Below are 21,561 nucleotides of genomic sequence, written 5' to 3' on the forward strand. Positions count from 1 at the left end.
ATTACTACTGTCTGTCGCAGCTCGTCTTTTTGGTCTTCTCAGGATGTCGTCTTTTAGATAACACAAACTAATTGCAAGTGATATGCTAGAAAGAGGACACAACACTTTAGAATAATTCAGCCTTAAGCAAGATAAAATGCACAGAGTTTTTAAGTTTATTTAAGCCTTCGACACAAAGCTTAGACAAACTGAGTCCTCTAGAGAGACTGAATATGACAACCGCGCTCGTCTATTTATTGGAGACCCGTGGGCATCGCTCCTCCTTCGACTTTTTTATTTATTTCATTCCCAAGACATGGTTTTCTATTGGAAGCGTCCTCTAGTGAACCCTAAGCAGGTGTTAGGCCATTATTTCAATGTGACAAACGCTCCCATTAAAACATGAAGGATTTACAACTGATTTTTTTAAAAGACCTTCAGCCACAGGTGCAGCTGGCCTGAGGCCCCCTCCGCACGTGGCCTCAGCCACACGTGCAGCTGGCCTGAGGCCCCCTCCGCACGTGGCCTCAGCCACACGTGCAGCTGGCCTGAGGCCCCCGCACGTGGCCTGCGGGAAAGCACCTAAAAGGCCTTGGAAAGCCCCTGACAGACTAAATGACTAATAGAGCCCTTTTTTTGGGTTGAACACCTGCTAGTTCAACCAGAGGACATACAGTTCGGATCAGGACACTTGATAGTTCATCACAGTTCAAATATGGACCTAAAAATTCTTCTACAGTCCCTCCTCTGGGACTCGAAAGAGTCCCATTACATCAACTATACTCTTGGGTTGTTTACTGACAAGACATCCTCATTTGTGCATTGCAATAAAAAAGAAAAACACATCACTCGAGTTACTGATAACTCTGGTGCGGATATGAATATCAGTGATACTTCACACGGTAAATATATTGCAGTGCAGGTGAACCTACATACTAAGGCACAAGGTGAGCAATTAGCTGGATTATATCAACACAAGGTGACATTCAAACATTGAGTTTTGGTGTAATTCAAGGCACTTAAAATGGCCACATAAAACAAGTTACATCAACCTCTTAATCATGGCAAAGTAAAGGCTTCACATTGACATCAGTGCAACCAATCATCTTCTGGCATCTATTGACTCACTCAACCAGAGGCTCCAACCCATTATACTTGGTTCTACATATTATTTTGTTAAAGCGTCACACATTTATTATTTAAATGCATCAAATAACCCCTACGTTACCACTATTTAGTCAACCAATCAAGAAACTATTCTAAGGTTAGCGCAGCTATGTCTAGTTAAATGATAAACACAATAAATGGTTTCCCTTCATGTCCGTCCTTAAGTCATTTGCCTTAGTCAATCATATAATGGTTTTCATTATAGGCCATTTCTCAACATTCTACACTTTGTTTTTCTTCTTTTTCAGCTTGTTTTCTAATGCCCGTTTTGGCCAGACACCAAATTTAGGCAATGCATGTCTCTTGAGGCATGCTATAATTTAAGAAAAAAGGGGTCCCTATGGTGCATCTTTACTACTAAATCTACAAACACGCCGTGTAAGGGTCCCCTTTTTATAACTTTGCAATGTGATATCTATGTGTATGCATTTAGCTTTATCTGTGTTACGCAGATGATGGTAAGGACAGACATTTACCCAACTTTTGTTACTAACATATATCCTTCTTTGTTTTTAGTTACACTCAGATTTCTGAAACCAGTCCGCAATTCAAACTCAAGAACCAAGATCATAGTCCGTGTTCAGTGCCATTACGTCAGTCCGCGCTCCTCAGCATTTACTCAGCATCTGAAGTTTTGGGAGAAGTTGGGGAACATGGGGAGGTTGGCCTTTCAGGGGTAGTGGGGGAAGGATCAGGAATTCTGGCTTTCAGACAGTCGTGCAGTTCTCTGATGGATCTTTCCAGCTCCTTGTGCTGCTTGGCCAGGTTGTACAGGGCCCCCAGAGAATTCTTGCCCACATTCAGGGTGGTGGTGGCCAGCCCTAGCTGTTCCCTTTCCATATGCTCCATCATGCAGGCTAGCATGTCCATACTAGACTGAAGACCACACAGTTGAGTATGGAGGCCCTCCTGAGCACAAGAGATGTTGGCATTGTCACGGTGTATCCTGAACAGGTATGCAGCTGTCTGACTTAGTTGTGGCATGATTTCCTCAAATAGCTCATGGGGAATGTGATTTGTGAGGGGCAGGAGCTGCTCCAAGGTTTTTGGAACAGACTCTTGTGGAAGACGACGCTCTCGAACCAAGATTGCCATGTCCTGTGGGGTGACCATGACCAGATTAAGGTTGTGCAGTCCAGGGGACAGGAAGTACAAGGGAGAAGGCATTTCGTGTGTGGGGGGAGTATTGTTGATGTCGCACAGGCAAGTGGGTGGGACACTCTGGGCATTTAGCAGCCTGTACAAAGCTCCCCTCTGTCCTGGTGGGTGAGTTCGGCTAAGGTCTACCCCTGCTGATCCTCCTCCAGAGGTACTGGGCTGATCAGAATATCTCTCCTGCCTTTGGGGTGGAAAGCTGGGGACAGGTCCTAGCAGTGAATTGGGTCTAGGATGCACTCGGGCGGTTGCTGCATATGGCCGACCTTGGCTGCCTCCCCTGGAGGGTATCGTTGCCACTGGCACATGTGACTGTCTCCATGGCTGTTCCTGAGTCCAAAGGGTCTTTCAGGTGATGGTGGAGTCCTCGGGCCGACTCTTGCTGCAGGCAGATTCTGTGAAGCCGTCATCGCCAGGTGCTGGAACGATGAAGATCCTTCTGTTGCCAACTGGTTTAGCTGCTGGATGGAAGGCGGCTGTGGCGACCAATCATGTCTCGACCATCCCTCCTGTATATCCTCTTCTCCAAACAGTTCTGAGAGTCCAATCAGACTTGATAGAGGCAGATCAGGCATAGGTCCCTGATCAGGGGAGTCTGGTCTCTCAGCCATACTCCTGTGTCCTAGTAATATACATATACGTTCATTATTACAGCTCCATGTCATTCTTTCAGATATTGTCTATCCTATCCCTCATTTTTGTGGGTGCATGTGTGTGAATGTAAATGTGCGTGCATGTCTTCTTCCTCGTCTACAATATCACCAAGCACGGTCCGTCCCAGTCCTCCCTATCTGGGGTGTACGCCACAATATTAGGGAGCTGGGGGCTGTTGGGGAGGATAATTGGTATTTCATCCATTTCCATATATTCTGGTTCTCTGTTTCGTTTGTGCTTTCTTCCAGGGCTCGGATGGCTAACAGTGGGAGCTGTCCTACTGTGGATGAAATCAATTTATTGACCAGAAATTTTATCAAGGGAATACCACAACATATTACCAGCAAGACCGCCACCCCTGTTAGTGCCAAGATTACACCTATCTGGTATAACCAGTCTTTCCATGATATCCACCCTCTCCTTAGAGTCCCAAACAGTGAAACAGTGGGCCAATATTCATTCCATTCCCTACAATGTATCCAGAATCGTCAGTTTCATTTCTCCCTCCTATGGAGTTACTTAACAGTTCCTGTTGCATCTCCTCAAGTGTGATTAAGAGCTCTGTCAAATTTCCGTCTTCCCCTGTACGCATGGGAATAGCTGTGCAACATTCGGTGGCTTTGATCATAATACAAACTCCTTGTTCATCAGCCATCATCATCTCAATAGCTAATCTATTTTGCATTGTCATTAGCGAGGTGGCGTGCAGTTGTTCGGTTAAGGCTCCTACAGCTGCCAATGTCCAGTTCAGGTATCTTTGCTGATTATACCACAAGTAATTAATCCACTGCACCTCCTGGAACCTAGAACGGATTTTTGGAGTAACCCCGAACAGAGCCAATGCCCATCCCCATTTATCCGCATCTTCATCTGCTTTAACTCTGCTACTGTCTATGGCTTCTAACTGTCGGGGTATCCCTTCTGGTATCCCGTTTCTTACTGTGATGTTGTAGTCTGTTTTAAACGTCATTATTCCTCTTTTCTTACGAAGTTTCTGTGGCATGGGTTATATTGAATTTGGCATTTCAATTACTGTTATAGCTCCTGTGAGCATCACAGGAGCACAAAGGCCCTTCCAATTAGGGGACAGCGATGACAGGAGTTTCCTTCTTTGTCCGCATATCCAAAAGATGTCAGCTAAGGGTACCGTTCCCTTAGCTAAATTTGGAGTAGATACCCATGAAGCATGGGTGAGATTCAGTCCAATTACCGACCCCCCTGTGGCCGGTACTATTTGTTCACACTGTATGCCTGCTGCTGGCAGGGTGTGACAGACGGTAATGTTCCATGCTGTTTTAGCCGGTTTGTATTCTTGCTGCTTTTGCATACACTGTATGTGGTGTTTTGGCTGGGTCGTCCCTACCTGCCAATCGCTTATGTATTGTGCTACTAAGCCTTTAGCTATACAGAATGGATGTATCATCCCTTTCTCTATTTTAATCATAGGTGGAACGGTTCCTTCTGTACTTAGGGGCACTGGACAAAGTTTACTGTCGGCAGCATATTTTTCATCACCTACTGCCATTTTCATAACACATTGTGTATAGCATTCTGCTTGGTCTGAGTTATGTTGGGGACTCCTATAACAGTTGTTGATATCAGGTAGGGGTTTAGCCTGAGGTATCACACCTTTCCAGTGACAGGCTATGCAAGGCTTTTCACTGATCTGCCTAGCCGAAAATTTCAACCATTGGTAAAATAAATTGGTCTTCAACCCTTGTGTGCGGGCTAGGTCTGTACTGGGATCCCATCTCCCTAAGTGACTGCTTGTTTCTAGGCTTCTAATTGTCCTCTTTTTCCTTGGTTTGATTTTTACCCATTTTGTGGCTTCATGTACTGTAACAGTTACGTCTTGCTTGGTTTCCCTGCATCCTCTTTTATCACAAATTACCTCTATGTTGAGTGTTCCCTCCTCTTCACATTTGATGCTAATGGCTTCGCCTAATATGTAATCCCCCAGCTTTCCCTGTATTCCTATGTTCTTGTAGGCTTTTGATTTAATGTATACCAAATTATATGTTTTTCCTGTGTTTAGAATGCCTTGTTTAGCTGCTATTGCGGCCATGGCCACGGCACAGTCCGTTGTATGTTTTGGATGTCTATTTTCTCCCATACTGACCACCAGTAGTATTGTCAATCCCTTGAATAATTCCTTAATCATTGCTCTGATGACTGTTGAGATGTGCTACTAGATGTGCTACTAAGTGAGCCGTCACTAGATGAGCTGTCACTAGGGATGTGTGGTGTATCTGTGCTTTGTCTGGGTTGTACTTCCTGCGGTTCTTCTGTCGGTAAATCTACTGAGTTGCTGTCCGAGTCTGATGTCTCCTGTGGCCTGTCTATCTGTCGGTCTGTATTTCTGTCTGTCTGTTGGCCTGCGTCTCCAGTTGTCTCTGAGTCTGCATCTGAGTCTGTCGCTGCTCTATCTGGCAGGGATCCACTACTCTCTGAAGCTGTGCGTCGTCTTTGTTCAATCAGTCTCTGTGAGCGCCTTGGCCAGTGTTCGCCTGGCTGCAGGGAGGCGTGGCCTTCCCTCGGTGCTTCTTCTGGCTGCAGGGAGGCGTGGCCGTCCCTCGGTGCTGCTGTAGGGTCTCTGGCTTCTCCTGCTTCCCCCCTTGGCCCGGCGGCTCTGCCAAGACGAGCTTGCCGAGGCCGCAGGGGCGCTGGGCCACCAACCCTACAGCAGTGGTTTAAATGAAACCAAGTGTCCTTACCGTCTACTTTGACTGCTGTACGTGAGGCAAGAATAACTTTAAAAGGACCTTCTCGGCGGGGCCTGTCCCACTTCTTTTTGAACACCTTGACGTAAACCAGATCACCAGGCTGGATGCTCTGATTTTCGAGTGGAATCTCTGCTTCTCTGTCTTCTGTAGCACCTTTGACCTGCAAAAAGATAGTTTTGTGTATTTGGGTTAACTGTCTCAGATAATTATGCCATTCGTCTTGTAGCTGCTCCAGCGATGGTCCTTCGTAGGGTCCTCTCAGGTATGGAATAGGCATCGGCCGACCTGTAAGAGCTTCAAATGGTGTCAAATGGGTTAGTCGGTTAGTTTGTGAGCGCATTGACAATAAAGCAAGCGGCAACGCATCCAGCCAGGTTAGTTTGCCATTGCTGTCTGCTATGATTTTTGCTAGTTTGTTCTTTAAAATGCCATTAGCCCGTTCCACTGCCCCATTTGATTGAGGGTGATAAACACACCCAAACTTCTGTTTGATACCCAATTGTTTGAATGTTTCTTGTGTAACCTTGGCTACAAAAGCCCTACCGTTGTCAGATGAGATAGTATCTGGAATGCCAAATCTTGGAAAGACATCTCGGCACAAGAATTTGGCTACCGTTTTATGGTCTTGATTTGCAGAGGCTACTGCCTCAATCCATCGGCTGAATCTGCATATCACTACCAAAACATATCTCATTCGTTTAACTCGATTTTCAGCTCCCATGTCTATGAAATCCATCATAAGATGTCTGAATGGCCCATCAGGGACCGGAATGTGGGCTAAAGGGGCTGTGAATGATTTCCGGACATTGTACTGTGCACATACCTCACACTCATTCAACAAACGGTCCACTGTTGCTGCCATATATGGTGACCACCAGACAGCTTTTAGTTTGTTCATAATTTGGACTCGTGAACAATGATCGGGTCCGTGGGCCCAAATGATTGCATGTCGTAATAAATTGGTGGGTAACACAAAATGTCCATGACTACTGCGCCACAGCTTGTCCGCTGGCCCCTGACTGCGTGTCTCAATAGCGCCTCGTTTAACCCACATTCGTTTTCTTCTCCACTGGCCCTACTTTGAGCCACTATCAGTGCGTCAAGTGAAACCAGTGGGGCACAATCTTGGATGGTTAGCAGGGGAAACATATTTTCTCCTTGTGCTCCTTTGCGCGCTGCGTCATCTGCTAGGTTGTTACCTTGAGCTATGATGTTATTATTCTTTTGATGACCTGCACATTTAATGATGGCTACCTCAGACGGTAATTGGAGAGCTTGTAACAGTTGGGAAATCGCTTCTCCATGAGTGACAGGGGTGCCATCTGCTCTCAGGAATCCCCTTTGTTTCCAAATGTTTGCATGTACATGACATACGCCATAAGCGTAGGCTGAGTCTGTGTAGATATTAACACGATCTTTAGCTATCTGGCAAGCCATAGTTAAGGCTTTGATTTCTGCCAGTTGGGCTGAACAAGGCTGATCAATTCCTTGGGACTCCAGTAATTCAAAGGTCTCGCCATCCGTGTTTAGTTTAACAATCCCCATACCCGCATGCAATCCCGCGGCATCCCGAAAGCATGAGCCATCCACGAACAGGGTTAGATCTGCATCTATGGCGTGATTATACAAATGTTCTCTGGCTCTCAAAAATTTCTCTGTCTCTGCCACACAGTTATGTGGAGTACCATCTAACGGTGTGGTCAATTTGGTGGCGGGATTCACCGTGTGACAACGTTGTATTGTTATTTCTGGAGCGGACAACACAACTTCATATCCAGTGCGTCTAGCTTGTGTTAAGACAAAACGTTGACTGGTTAGCAGGGCATGTAACTGATGCGACGTGTACAACGTTACTGCATGTCCCATGATTATGGATGATGCTTTTTGAAATGCAAAGGCAGCTGCTGCTAGACCCTGATAGCATGGTGGCAATCCTGTTTCAATGTTGTCAAGCTTTGTACTATAATAGGCCAATGGTTGTTTTCCTTCATTTGTTTCCTGCATTAGTACAGCACAAGCATATCCAGCTTTTTCAGTAACATACAAATGGAAAGGTTTCCCATAATCTGGGTTACCTAACGCGGGAGCAGATTGCATGTCTGTTTTTAGGGCCTCAAAAGCTCCCGTTGCCTGATCTGTCCAGACGAGGAGAGCTGCATTGCTTGTTTGCCCCACTGCTCTAATCATGGCACGCAAAGGTGCAGTTTTTATAGCATAATCACAAATCCACGGCCGACTGTACCCTGCCATCCCAAGGAATGAAAGCATCTGTCCCACTGTTTGGGGTTTGGGAGCCTTGATTATAGCCTCCACTTGGCTTGGGGCTATACATCGCGTGGTCCCACACAACTGTCTTCCCAAGTATTCTACTTGTTGTTTGCAGAACTGCAATTTGTCCTTACTTACTTTATGACCTCCATCTGCCAATGCATGCAATACAATTAATGAATCTTTTTCACACTGTTCTTGAGTCTCTGATGCAATAAGGAGATCATCCATATATTGCACCAATGTACTGGGTATGTCAAGGTGTTGTAAATCTTCAGCCAGGACTTTGTTAAAGATGGCTGGGGACAGGTTCAGTCCCTGAGGTAGCCGTGTATACGTTAGCTGTTGTCCCAGAAATGTGAATGCAAACAAATGTTGTGAGTCTGGGTGCACAGGCACACTGAAATAGGCTGAACACAGATCAATTACTGTGTACCATTTTGCTCCAGCAGGGATGCTTGATAGTATAGTATGCGGATCAGGTACTATAGGTGCATCCATTTCTATTATTGCATTGATAGGACGCAGATCATGTACCAGCCGATACTCTTTGGTATTGTTTTTAGGGATAGGATAGATAGGAGTATTGCATGGGCTTGCAGTTTTTATTAGAACTCCAGCTGCCATTAGTCCCTTAATTACTGGTTTATGCCTTCAATAGCCTGAGGTTTTAATGGATACTGCCTTTGGTGAGGCAGTTTTGCTCCCGGTTTTACTTTATTTTTACTGGTAAGGCTGTTTTTACTAGTCCTACATCCGTTTTGCTTTTGGACCACACCACTGGTGGTATTTGCTCTAACAATTTCTCTTGTTGGGCCGATAACACCATCTGTCCCTCTGGTCTAGGATTGAGCTCCACTTTTTGAGCTATAGCCTCATCATTTACTTTTAAATTAATTCGTATAAACTGCTGGTCTTTTGACAGATGTACTTGTGGACTTTCCATGTTTTGCCATTCTTCAACTTCTGAGGCTGTCTTTACCATTGGACCTAGGTCATGGGATTCGTACTTTTCTGAGACTAAAAGGGTCACATGAGGCATGGCATTCGGCACTTGATACCATTGTTGTTCAGCTGAAGTTAGCTTGACAGAAGCTGCGGCCCCTTGGGGGCCTAAATAAATTTCTGTGGTGGTTATGTGAAACAGCCGTTGATTCATCAATGCATCCCAGCAGCATGCATAGTCAGTTTGTTCTTGTTTGGCATCGAACATCAGGGTGACATGTAAAGGTAAACTAGGTGTATATACTGCTTCATAGTGTTGTTCGGCCCAGGGCTTCCATTTTTCCCATTGCAGTTGAAGATTTGAATTTTCTGGTTGTAACTTCAGCCAGTATACCATGGGTTGCACAGGTCGGACCTTGTTTTCCATGTCTATAAGCACCATAATGTTGGCGAATGCTTCGTCAGGAAAGTGTATTTGCAGTCCTTGATGGGTACACACTATCTGGGTTTGTAGCTTACATAAAATGTCTCTTCCCAGCAAATTCACAGGTGTATTTTGTGAGTATAACAGGGGTGCTTCAATTGTTTTTCCTGCAATCGTTACAGGAAGTGGGCGTGTAAAAGGTATTATTTGAGTTTTCCCAGAGAAGCCGATGGTCTTAATTACAGACCCAGAGAGGGGGAGATGAGCGCCCATTTTCCCTATGCAAGAGTATGTTGCCCCTGTATCCACCATGAAAGGGAAATCTCTGTTTTGTATATTAACAGTGACGGTTGGCTCTTCCTTAGGTATCATCGAAATAGCCAATGCCACCGTTTCCCCCTCTGTCTTCTCTAGGCCTCCCTATTGCCAATAGGCAGAGGGTCCAACCCAAGGTCGGGCCGGACAATTTCTCATTCGATGTCCAGGTTGTCCACAGCTCCAACACTCATTAGAGGGTTGATCCCCTATTGGGGGTGTTGGTCCCATAGGCGGTCCCGCTTGACTGTTCCTGGGAGCTGAGTTCTGGAATCTGCTTCCAAATGAAGGTTAGCGAGATCCTCTTCGCCACCCTCCTCTTTGACCTTGAAAGTTCCGTGACTCTCCTCTCCACCCATGACTGTAGGTGGGTCCATTTCCGGGTGTGCCAGTGCTATGGTAGTGATAGTGATGCTCCACTGGTGCTGAGACTTCTCCTGCAGCAGTGCTCCCTGCTGCTCCTTGGGGGCTCTGTGTGGCTGTTACCACAGGTGCCTGTAAGGTGGCAGCAGTGTTTGCCGTAGGGCCTGTGCTTGCCGACTCAGAAGGAACAGGGGTCATCATTGGTGCCTGGGTCTTTGTTTTTTCTTTCTTGACTTTGGTTAGCTCTCCCAACTGCATCTGCACCAATTTTTTCGTCAGGGATTTGCTGCATCTTCTTCTTTTTGTTTTTCTTTCTTGTAGATTTCAAGATGGTGACAAATATGCTCAGAGTATAAAGCCCAATTCATTTTTGATAGTCCCACAACTCCATCTAGGGCTTTCTGAACCTCATCTGGTAGAGCCTTTTTTACAGTTATTTTAAACAGGATTTCAGTTGCTGGAGAATGGTTCCATGCATTTCCTGTTTCCTCCGCCCATCTCTTCTGGAATCGGTGCAGGAACTTCTTTGGGCACTCTTCAGGTGTCCACTCCTCATCATCCAATTTAGAGGGATCCAAGACCTCAGGGTACTTTCTTCTCAGTCCTTCCCACATGGAGTTTCTATAGCGATTAAAGGGGACTTCATCATGTTGATTTGTGCCCATCATTTGTGTTAGTCCAACCTTTCCTGCTAATTCTTCAGTGTCATGTTTTCCCATGACATGCATTAGCAAGGCTTTTATGTCACCTAAAGACAAGGTTACCCCTGCAGTGCCTTCTTCTAAGGCAGTTATCCATCTCCCAGCTCCTTGGGTGATGTCTGGCAGTCTGTTGGCCAGCCCCACCATGTCTGTCCAGCTCCATGGGGTATACACATGATGACCATTTCTAACCACCAATGGGCATATGAGGTCTTCGTCCTCCTCTTCTTCTGTGCGGACTCCATACTGTCTTCCAGATCGAGTGCGACTGACTGGTTCCAGGCAGTCCATCCAGTCGGTTATATTCTGTTCTAAAGCCGCTATGTCTTTGGCTACACATTGTTGTCTTTGCCTGAGTCGGGCCTCTTTTGCAGTCTCAATGATGATCTCACCAGAAATTTTTTGGGTGGGTGGCTCTATAATGTGATTCCCTTGATTGGGCGTCGATTGTTGTAATATTCTTCTTTCCTCTGCGTCCCTATGTCTTTGTATTCTTTCCTTCGCTAGCCTAAGTTGCTCAGCTAGTTCATTATCTCTTCTGGCCAGATCCAGTGTGTCACAGAAGCTCTTGTGCCACTCTTCTGAGCCTCTATAGCCTGTGAAGGTCCAGTCGGTTGACTTATGGTGGGAGGGGACGGTTTTCAGTGGACCTCGATGTGCAGGCGGAGCCTTCAGGTCTCTCTCTTTATCCTCGTCTGCCTCCGTGTCACTGTTATTTGTGGCCCCCCCTGCTGGTCGTGGTGTGCGACCACTTACTTTCGGACTTGGAGACCTTGTATGATCCATTTGACAGACTGAGGACCTGTCTCCTTGTGGCTCTCGAGCTTTTAGTGTCAGTGTGAATTTGCCCTCCACATCCATGCCTTGGTCCTCTTCACGAGTTCCTAATACAAATTGTCCAGCTGTCTTCCCCATATCATGACGTTTATATGGGGGTGGCTCTGCTTCCCAGCTCGGTGCACTGGCTTTAGTCTCTTTGGATCTTTCCTCTGTCATTTTTTCTCTTTTCTGCTGTAGCCTCTGTGCTTCCTGCTTGAACAAGGCCAAAACTTCTTTTTCTTCAGTGCGTTTTTTGTTGTTTTTTACGTTCTTCTGCTGATCTTTAATTTCTTTTTTCTGTATTTCTACCGCAACTGCTTCACACATCACCGGATCAAATGATCCCACCAAAGGCCATTGCCTGCCCCCATGTGACCTTTTGTGCCACTTTCTCATACATTGGTTGGCCTTAGTGCGTTTTCCTGGATATTTTCTTAGTACTAAGTCTAGCGGGGTACTTTCCCGACCTTGACCTTGAGAGTTACCCATGTAACCCTGACAAACGCTATGTGAGGTGTTTCTATGGTGTTCTGGTAGTCCCTCAGGGGCTGTCCTGATCCAGACCAATAACTTGCTGGCTGTAACACCTGTTTTGTATTTTAAACCCTTAAAAGGATTAAATTTCCAACTGCTATGCCCGTCTTCTTTTTCTTTAACTAAATATGAAAATTTACCTGTTTCCCACCGAACCTTCCTTGGGACCACAGTCAGAGTCAACCTAGGAAACAGTTCTTCACCTGGATCGGTTGGTAGTGTTACTAAATGATTTAATGGTATGCTAAGTTCTTTATTAGGGTCAGCACAAAGCAGCTCCAGCCACGGGGTTAAACCCTGATGCCACAGACGTCTTATCAGCAGCTCCCAATTAATTAGAGGGAATTGTTCTTTCTTTTGCTTCAGATTGATTACCTTAGTAATCTGCCATAATTTCTGATTGATCTCTTGTTCGTCCTGCCAATGTTCTGCTCCTACCCTGTCAAAATAGGTCCTTTCCAGCCAAAAATGTGTCCTGATTCCCTGGGTTTCGATGTCTCCGTCAGTCAAGTAATGTTCTGGGAGTATTATTTCATCATCACTTAAGTCTCCCATCAAAGACTGTCCCAAGCATTGATCAGTCTGTCAGCTTTTTCACTATAATCTAAGCTTTAACTCTTTTGATTTATAACCAACTTTATTTATTTAATCCTCTTACAACCCTAACACCTCCTAATGTCTTTGCTCCCGACTTTCTATTTCCCTTCTAATTTTTATTTTATTTTATTTTTTTTTAACTTTCTGCTTCTCGTCTTTTTCTGCTATGTTTGTTTATTAGTTTTCTCTCTTTGAAATAATATCTACCTTCTCTGTATTTACATAGCACTCTTCTCCTGTCTTTTTCTTCACTGCCTCTGTTTCACACTTTCCTCTCTGCCTGTCATGCACCTCCCAAGTCCTCCTGTTGGGTCTAAATACCTCCCCCTCGTACTCTTTCACATTAATCTTGTATGTCAGCCAGCCTGCAAGTTCTCACAGCTTTACACAGATTACTCTCCACTCTCCCACACACCAATCTTCAAAAGCTTTATACACAAAAATTATTAAAAACAACTTTCTATATATCTCTATCTAGACTTCTGCCACTTTTCACTCCGCGGCTTTAAACAACCTTTTTATTCACTTAACACCAGTGTGTTCTGTTTAAGCATGTATCTCTTCTTCACGTTAGACAGCTTCTCCGGCGCTGTCAGCAACTTCATATATTACTTTTTTCAAGCCCTCTTTGAGCGTACAATATTTCATTTACTTCTACGCCTTACCGCGCCTCGCGTGCGTATCCTGTGCTTAATATATTATTTTCCACCAGCTCCTTTCTGAGCATACAATATTTCATTTACTTCTACGCCTTACCGCGCCTCGCGTGCGTATCCTGTGCTTAATATATTATTTTCACAAGCTCCTTTCTGAGCATACAATATTTCATTTATTTCTACGCCTTACCGCGCCTCGCGTGCGTATCCTGTGCCTTTCTGCACTTTCTTCTGCCTTTTTTTTTTTTTTTTCACTTACTGAGCTCCTCGTGAGCTTAATGTGCCTTTGCACTGAAAATATTCTCTTTTTCTTTTCTTATAAAAAAACTCATATTACTGTGTACTTAATTACTTATTCTTCTCCCACGCCCCACAAGCGTGTATTTGGTGCCTTACTGCACTATTTTCTGCTTCATTAATTCTCATGTATTCTGCACTAACTCTCTATTTATTTTATTATTTTTTTATAGTTTTTCTCTTTTCTTAAAAAATGACGTCCTTTATTGAGCTCTTTTACTTACTGTCAGCTGTGCTTCTTTGCACTTTTCTCTTTAAATCTCTTTATCACGTACGGTATTTCTACTGCGCCCCCTCAGGCGCTTATCTTGTGCTTTCTCTGCACGTATTCTCTTGTTAAACTCTTTTTTCTCACTTATTTCACTTCAGTCTCTGTTAAACTCTTTAAATAACCTTGTATTACCTTGTATCTATTTGTCAGTATACTCCCCTAAATTAACCCCTACAGCGCATGCTATCAGCCGGCACGTTAGTAACGAATTTCAACACCAATTATTCCCCAAGCATCCAGGTTAGTTCTCCACGCACTCTTTCCGCACCAGAGTTCATGAACATTCCTGAACTTTCACTCACATAGACATTCTTTTTCCCGGGAACACACACACCTTCTGAGCATTTTATCTACAAGGCCTGATAATTTTCAATCTTATCTTTTTTTAGTCTCTTATCAATTTTCTTAGTCCAGGTTCTTTTGGGTAAGAGGCAATTAAAAAATATCACCTGTCAACTTGGGCGGAAATCCCGACTCACTCCTCCAGATCGTGCAGAAATTATAAAAGGTTTCTGCTTACCTTTTAGTCGTGATCACTGTTATTTACGGTCTGGAGGGATGAGCTGGACTGCCCCAGGCTGCCGGAATGCCCCTGGACCCTCCTGAAGCTGGCTCGCCAAGTTCTGTCGCGGCTCGTCTTTTTGGTCTTCTCAGGATGTCGTCTTTTAGATAACACAAACTAATTGCAAGTGATATGCTAGAAAGAGGACACAACACTTTAGATAAAATGCACAGAGTTTTTAAGTTTATTTAAGCCTTCGACACAAAGCTTAGACAAACTGAGTCCTCTAGAGAGACTGAATATGACAACCGCGCTCGTCTATTTATTGGAGACCCGCGGGCATCGCTCCTCCTTCGACTTTTTTATTTATTTCATTCCCAAGACATGGTTTTCTATTGGAAGCGTCCTCTAGTGAACCCTAAGCAGGTGTTAGGCCATTATTTCAATGTGACAAACGCTCCCATTAAAACATGAAGGATTTACAACTGATTTTTTTAAAAGACCTTCAGCCACAGGTGCAGCTGGCCTGAGGCCCCCTCCGCACGTGGCCTCAGCCACACGTGCAGCTGGCCTGAGGCCCCCGCACGTGGCCTGCGGGAAAGCACCTAAAAGGCCTTGGAAAGCCCCTGACAGACTAAATGACTAATAGAGCCCTTTTTTTGGGTTGAACACCTGCTAGTTCAACCAGAGGACATACAGTTCGGATCAGGACACTTGATAATTCATCACAGTTCAAATATGGACCTAAAAATTCTTCTACATGTCCTTGTTGATTATTTTTGAAGGACACTGTGGTGGCTCTCGAGGCCCTGTCACTCTACAGCTCCCTGGTCTACAAGGCAACAGGTTCAAGCACCGTGACCGTCAGTTACCCCAGGGGTCATCTGACATTTGAGGTGAACGATCACAATGTCCTGCTTTACCAGGAGAAGGTGGTGAAGATCGCAGCAGGAACATACCATGTGCTTGCGAAAGGCACGAGAACGGTGTCGGTCCAGGTCAGTACTCTACTTTTTTTATGATACACTGAGACTGCCACAAACATAGTTCAGTGTGCTGAAACAAATATTGACTACATTTCAAACATACATCTCCAGTATTATGCACATCTACTGAACAGATGCTTTGGCACACAACAGGGTTTGCTACTAAATTGGAATTTCTAAGGTGTTAGATTTTAACGACAGCTGGCACAGTTCTGATCCTGAGCGGGTGAAAATTCACTCAATGTGAACTGACGGTTTCTATGCAGATATGACATTCATTACCACTGTGTTAAGTAATCACTTTTCACATTTTGTACCTTTTTGTCATCCAACCATCAATTTCATACTTTCTTATACTCCTGCTTTTCCAGATTGTGGTGAAATACCATATTCCAACTCCAAAACGTAATTCGAATTACCAAGTTGTTGTCCAGGCAGAAGCTAACTGTGACCACTCAGATAATCAACTCAATCTGACTATTACTTCCAAGTAAGTAATAATCAACAACTTATTCCACATTCTAACAGTAACAGGTGAATATTTAAATTTTGGACAAACTGTTGATGATGTATATAATGCATTGATTTAGATACTAATAAGAAGACACTGTTCTTTGGATGAACTGTGGAAAACTACGTGGTGTGTCCATAAAGTAACGGTCCTTTTTATTTTTTTAAAAACTATATGGATTTCATTCATATGTTTTTACGTCAGACATGCTTGAACCCTCGTGCGCATGCGTGAGTTTTTCCACGCCTGTCAGTGATGTCATTCGCCTGTGAGCACGCCTTGTGGAAGGAGTGGTCCCGCCCCCTCGTCGGATTTTCATTGTCTGGAAATGGCGGAATGAAAAGGACTTTTTTTCCATCAGAATTTTTTCAGAAGCTGTTAGAGACTGGCACCTGGAAACCATTCGAAAAATTGATCTGGCTTTTGGTGAAAATTTTACAGGCTTCACAGAGAATAAGGACTTTAACTACAGCTTTAAGGACCCCTTTAAGGACGGTCGGTGCGCCGCGCTCCGAGCTGCGACGTTACGGCACAAACCACTGGATCATTTCTAAGCTGATGGCTCTGTGGATACGAGTCCGTCGTGTGCTCTTTCTCTGGTTATCACAAGAGCTGGACATCAGCCATTTTCCGGCAGATTTCACTTTTAACAAGAGATTTTGTCATGGAAAGCCGCGCGGAGGCTTCGCGCGTCACGACCGATTTGCTGATGAAGCGAGACAAAGGAACACCTCCGTTTCGGAGTGTTAGAGGACAAGTTTAGACATGCCTATCTCGGCTTTCAGTTCTTACCAGTTGAGTGAGTATAAGAGAACTTGTGGAGAGCTGGACATGTCCCAACTGGATGACAACTGGGCTGTCGCACATGGGACACTAAAACTACTGATATATATGAACTATACACTACTTGTATCATGCCCAATACTACAACCCCTGGCAAAAATTATGGAATCACCGGCCTCGGAGGATGTTCATTCAGTTGTTTAATTTTGTAGAAAAAAGCAGATCACAGACATGACACAAATCTAAAGTCATTTCAAATGGCAACTTTATGGCTTTAAGAAACACTAAGAAATCAAGAAAAAAAATTGTGGCAGTCAGTAACGGTTACTTTTTTAGACCAAGCAGAGGGAAAAAATATCGACTCACTCAATTCTGAGGAATAAATTATGGAATCACCCTGTAAATTTTCATCCCCAAAACTAACCTGCATCAAATCAGATCTGCTCGTTACTCTGCATCTAAAAAGGAGTGATCACACCTTGGAGAGCTGTTGCACCAAGTGGACTGACATGAATCATGGCTCCAACACGAGAGATGTCAATTGAAACAAAGGAGAGGATTATCAAACCCTTAAAAGAGGGTAAATCATCACGCAATGTTGCAGAAGATGTTGGTTGTTCACAGTCAGCTGTGTCTAAACTCTGGACCAAATACAAACAACATGGGAAGGTTGTTAAAGGCAAACATACTGGTAGACCAAGGAAGACATCAAAGCATCAAGACAGAAAACTTAAAGCAATATGTCTCAAAAATCGAAAATGCATAACAAAACAAATGAGGAACGAATGGGAGGAAACTGGAGTCAACGTTTGTGACCGAACTGTAAGAAACCGCCTAAAGGAAATGGGATTTACATACAGAAAAGCTAAACGAAAGCCATCATTAACACCTAAACAGAAAAGAACAAGGTTACAGTGGGCTAAGTGCCTTAACTAAAGCACTCCCTCTGCTGAATCACCTCTAAATTATTTACGCATTATTCACTTTGTGTGTTTTTAGGAATCCGCTAGCTTAGCGCAGCTACTAGCTCTTAGCCGGTTTAGCATGGCGACTTCTCCTGTCTCTCCCGCACTTTTCTGCTCTGGGTGTGAAATGTTTAGTTATTCCTCAGCCTCCTTTAGCAGTAATGGTACTTGTTATTACAAGGTAATGGTACTTGTTATTACAAGTACCATTACTGCTAAAGCATTACTGCTGTAGCTTTTTCGTAGCTTTGGAGGCCAGGCTGGGTGAATTGGAGATTCGGCTCTGCACCTTGGAAAATCCTACAGCTAGCCAGGCCCCTGTAGTTGGTGCGGACCAACGTAGCTTAGCCGCCGTTAGCTGTCCCCCAGCAGATCCCGAGCAGCCAGGAAAGCAGGCCGGCTGGGTGACTGTCAGGAGGAAGCGTAGTCCTAAACAGAAGCCCCCTGTACACCACCAACCCGTTCACATCTCTAACCGTTTTTCCCCACTCGGCAACACACCCGCCGAGGATCAAACTCTGGTTATTGGCGACTCTGTTTTGAGAAATGTGAAGTTAGCGACACCAGCAACCATAGTCATTTGTCTTCCGGGGGCCAGAGCAGGCGGCATTGAAGGAAATTTGAAACTGTTGGCTAAGGCTAAGCGTAAATTTGGTAAGATTGTAATTCACGTCAGCAGTAATGACACCTGGTTACGCCAATCGGAGGTCACTAAAATTAACATTGAATCGGTGTGTAACTTTGCAAAAACAATGTCGGACTCTGTAGTTTTCTCTGGGCCCCTCCCCAATCGGACCGGGACTGACATGTTTAGCTGCATGTTCTCCTTGAATTGCTGGCTGTCTGAGTGGTGTCCAAAAAATGAGGTGGGCTTCATAGATAATTGGCAAAGCTTCTGGGGAAAACCTGGTCTTGTTAGGAGAAACGGCATCCATCCAACTTTGGATGGAGCAGCTCTCATTTCTAGAAATCTGGCCAATTTTATTAAACCCTCCAAATCGTGACTATCCGGGTTGGGACCAGCAAGCAGAGTTGTAGTCTTACACACCTCTCTGCAGCTTCTCTCCCCCTGCCATCCCCCCAATACCCCATCCCTGTAGAGGGTGCCTGCTCCCAGACCACCAACAACCAGTAAAAATCTATTTAAGCATAAAAATTCAAAAAGAAAAAATAATATAGCACCTTCAACTGCACCACAGACTAAAACAGTTAAATGTGGTTTATTAAACATTAGGTCTCTCTCTTCTAAGTCCCTGATAGTAAATGATGTAATAATTGATCAACATATTGATTTATTCTGCCTTACAGACGGTCAAAAAAAAAAAAAACGGGGTGGGGGGGCGGGGGTTCGTGGTTACAATGTGCTCAACTTTTGTTCAGAATCAGCTTCTTATCACTGGTAACGACGCGGCTTTCCCCTCACTCATTCCCGCCGCTTCACAGTGCTTTAAACACACGGTCCACAGAGTTCAACAGTGACACAAAGCATGCAGCGAAACGAGACGAGTCATTGGATAAATGCTGGGCTTTGTCCCGCCCATCGGACGCTCAGCGTGTCTGGGGCTCTATGGGGCAGTGGGCTGGCCTCGGCTAGCCCGGACGCTCAGCTTCTGCATGATGATTGGATGATCTGTCTGAGGCTGAATCCCTTTTTGATTGACAGTGAAATGAGCGAATCAGCGATCTTTTGGTGTAAACATCCGTGGCAGCATTTTTTAATTTTCATTCTTTTCTGAGTTGAACTGGAGACTTTCCTAATCCTCTTAGTGGGATTTTCTTTGTTAAAAACGACTAGCGACAAATCGAACTTCTATTTCTGGTGTGTTTTTTTTGTAGCTGCTTGTGTTTGGAGACTGATTTCTTTCACTCTTTCTGACTTCTATCGCAGTTTCTGTCCCTACCGAGCAGCGGGTGCTGCTGAGCTCCTCCACCGTCACAAAGCTCTCACAGGCGGACAAACTTCACACTAGCCTCGCGTCAGTCCCAGCTAGCGAGCTAGCTAGGTAGCAAGCTGCACATAATGGCAGACAATTTGAATGTTGTGGACCGGATTTTGGCGAAGCCATTTGATAGTCTTCCTTACGAAGAAGCCATGGCTGCTGTCATGGCTTCAGCTCTCAACGGTTTACAGGCCAAAGTTAAAGCAATAGCCCCCAGTGCAATGTTTGTGTATTGCTATGCACACAGACTGAATCTTGTTCTGTCTCAGGGGGCTAAATGCTTATCTGAGTGCAGAATATTTTTTGCATCACTCTCTGGGTTTGCCACATTTTTCTCAAAATCCACAAAGAGAATGTCTTTTCTTGAGTCTGCAGGCTGCTCAAGGTTGCCCAGAAATGCTCCTACTCGATGGAATTTCACATCACAGATAGTGAGCACTGGGGCAAAAAATTATGATGCCCTCCTGCAAACTTCTGAGATCATCATTGCAGATAAGTCCATGGATGATGACACATTAGACTGTGCCAATTTCTTTGTGTTTGTTATTGCAGTAGTCATTAAAACCGGAAATTTGTTCTTGAAAATAGCTGTTGTGAGTTAATTTGTGGGATTGTGGGTGTTAGTGTTTTCATGGGTGGTGGGGCGGAGGTGGTGGCCACGTTAGTGTGCGCGGGGGGGAGCACGCAGGGGGTTTCGCCCGGGGAGTAAATCACTCTAGGACCGCCACTGTTGACTACGTTACTTAAATCATACACATTTTGCACAACGTGATATTATTGACATTTGGTTAAACCTCTGGGATTAGATCCTTTAACGTAGACCATAATAATACTGCTCATGGTCTACACACAAAAAGATTGTTTCTCATTTTAAGCAACTTGATCCAAGTGTAATGTGAATTCATAAATTCACACAAATTTCCAGCCATCACAACAGCCCAAATTAAAAACAAGGGGACAAATAGTTGGCTGCAGAAAGAGAGGTAATAGTATGTAACGTTGTATATTTATGGTCCGATTACAGATACACTGCACGTCACGACAGTTCAAACATGGTAATCCTGGATATCAAACTACTGTCTGGATTTTTGCTACAGTCCGGATCTATGAAGAAGGTTAGTTCTGGTGATCTTTTTGTGTCAGACGCTGATGTCCGTATGACAGTGTAATCAGCTGAGTGTCATCTTCTCACAGCTCAAAAATGCTCCGTATGTGGGGAGAGTTGATACCAAAGGCGATCACATTGTTGTGTACTTGAAAGAGGTGAGAAGGATTCACTGTGGGCAAATTACAGACTGTGATTAGTCAGTTTGTTCCTGACTGTGTCCTCTCCGTTTCTGCTAATAGCTAAAGAGGAACGAACCTATCCAGCACAGTTTGCAACTCACACGATCAATCAAAGTGGATGGTATTAAGCCAGCTGTGGTCATGTTGTACGACTACTACGACCCAGGTAAAAAACAGACAGTACACAAACACCTAAAATTGAACAAATACAAGTAGCAAAAATACCCAACCCTCACAATTTATATACTGATAGAAGTGACAGATGAACAGACTGTTTCACTTTTCATAAGACCCACAAACAGAATATTGCATTGATACAAGATTCAAAAATTTTTGTATTCTCTTAATTTTCCTTTAACAGAAGAAGAGCTTGATTTCAAAGAATATACCTACCCTTGTCAGCCAGGTAACAATAACACACAGAAACACTATGATATTTAGTGCAGTATTAATTTAAATGACAGTTACAAAGCAAAGCACATGTATATTTTCTTGATGTGCACTGTTCTATGCTTTTTTTCCCCAAATATTACAATTAAAATTACATGTTAAAACCACTGAATTGTTACCTGAAAAAAGATGCAGAAATGCAGCATACATACCATTTTTTAAATGTGCCAAACACTTTTTAATCACTATTTAATCACTGTAGATTTATTTGTATTTTATGAATGACTTTTTTTGTATAGAAACACAGCAAGTAATTCAGCAAAAGAGCA

At 44.2% G+C, this 21,561-nt stretch overlaps 1 protein-coding gene across 1 annotated transcript in view; it reads left to right on the forward strand.

Moving 5' to 3' along the window:
- The window catches only part of LOC117508903 (alpha-2-macroglobulin-like), a 55,444-nt gene extending 34,161 nt beyond the window's left edge, over positions 1–21,283 (forward strand). The window contains exons 30-35 of the mRNA XM_034168745.1: positions 15,156–15,368; positions 15,728–15,846; positions 20,580–20,670; positions 20,720–20,818; positions 20,903–21,008; positions 21,204–21,283. Of these exons, the coding sequence (XP_034024636.1) occupies positions 15,156–15,368; positions 15,728–15,846; positions 20,580–20,670; positions 20,720–20,818; positions 20,903–21,008; positions 21,204–21,283 (708 nt within the window). The remainder of the gene's footprint in view (positions 1–15,155; positions 15,369–15,727; positions 15,847–20,579; positions 20,671–20,719; positions 20,819–20,902; positions 21,009–21,203) is intronic.
- The last annotated feature ends 278 nt before the right edge of the window (positions 21,284–21,561 follow it).

The sequence above is a fragment of the Thalassophryne amazonica genome, chromosome 4 (genome assembly GCF_902500255.1).
Source record: "Thalassophryne amazonica chromosome 4, fThaAma1.1, whole genome shotgun sequence".
In the NCBI taxonomy this organism is placed as follows: Eukaryota; Metazoa; Chordata; class Actinopteri; order Batrachoidiformes; family Batrachoididae; genus Thalassophryne; species Thalassophryne amazonica.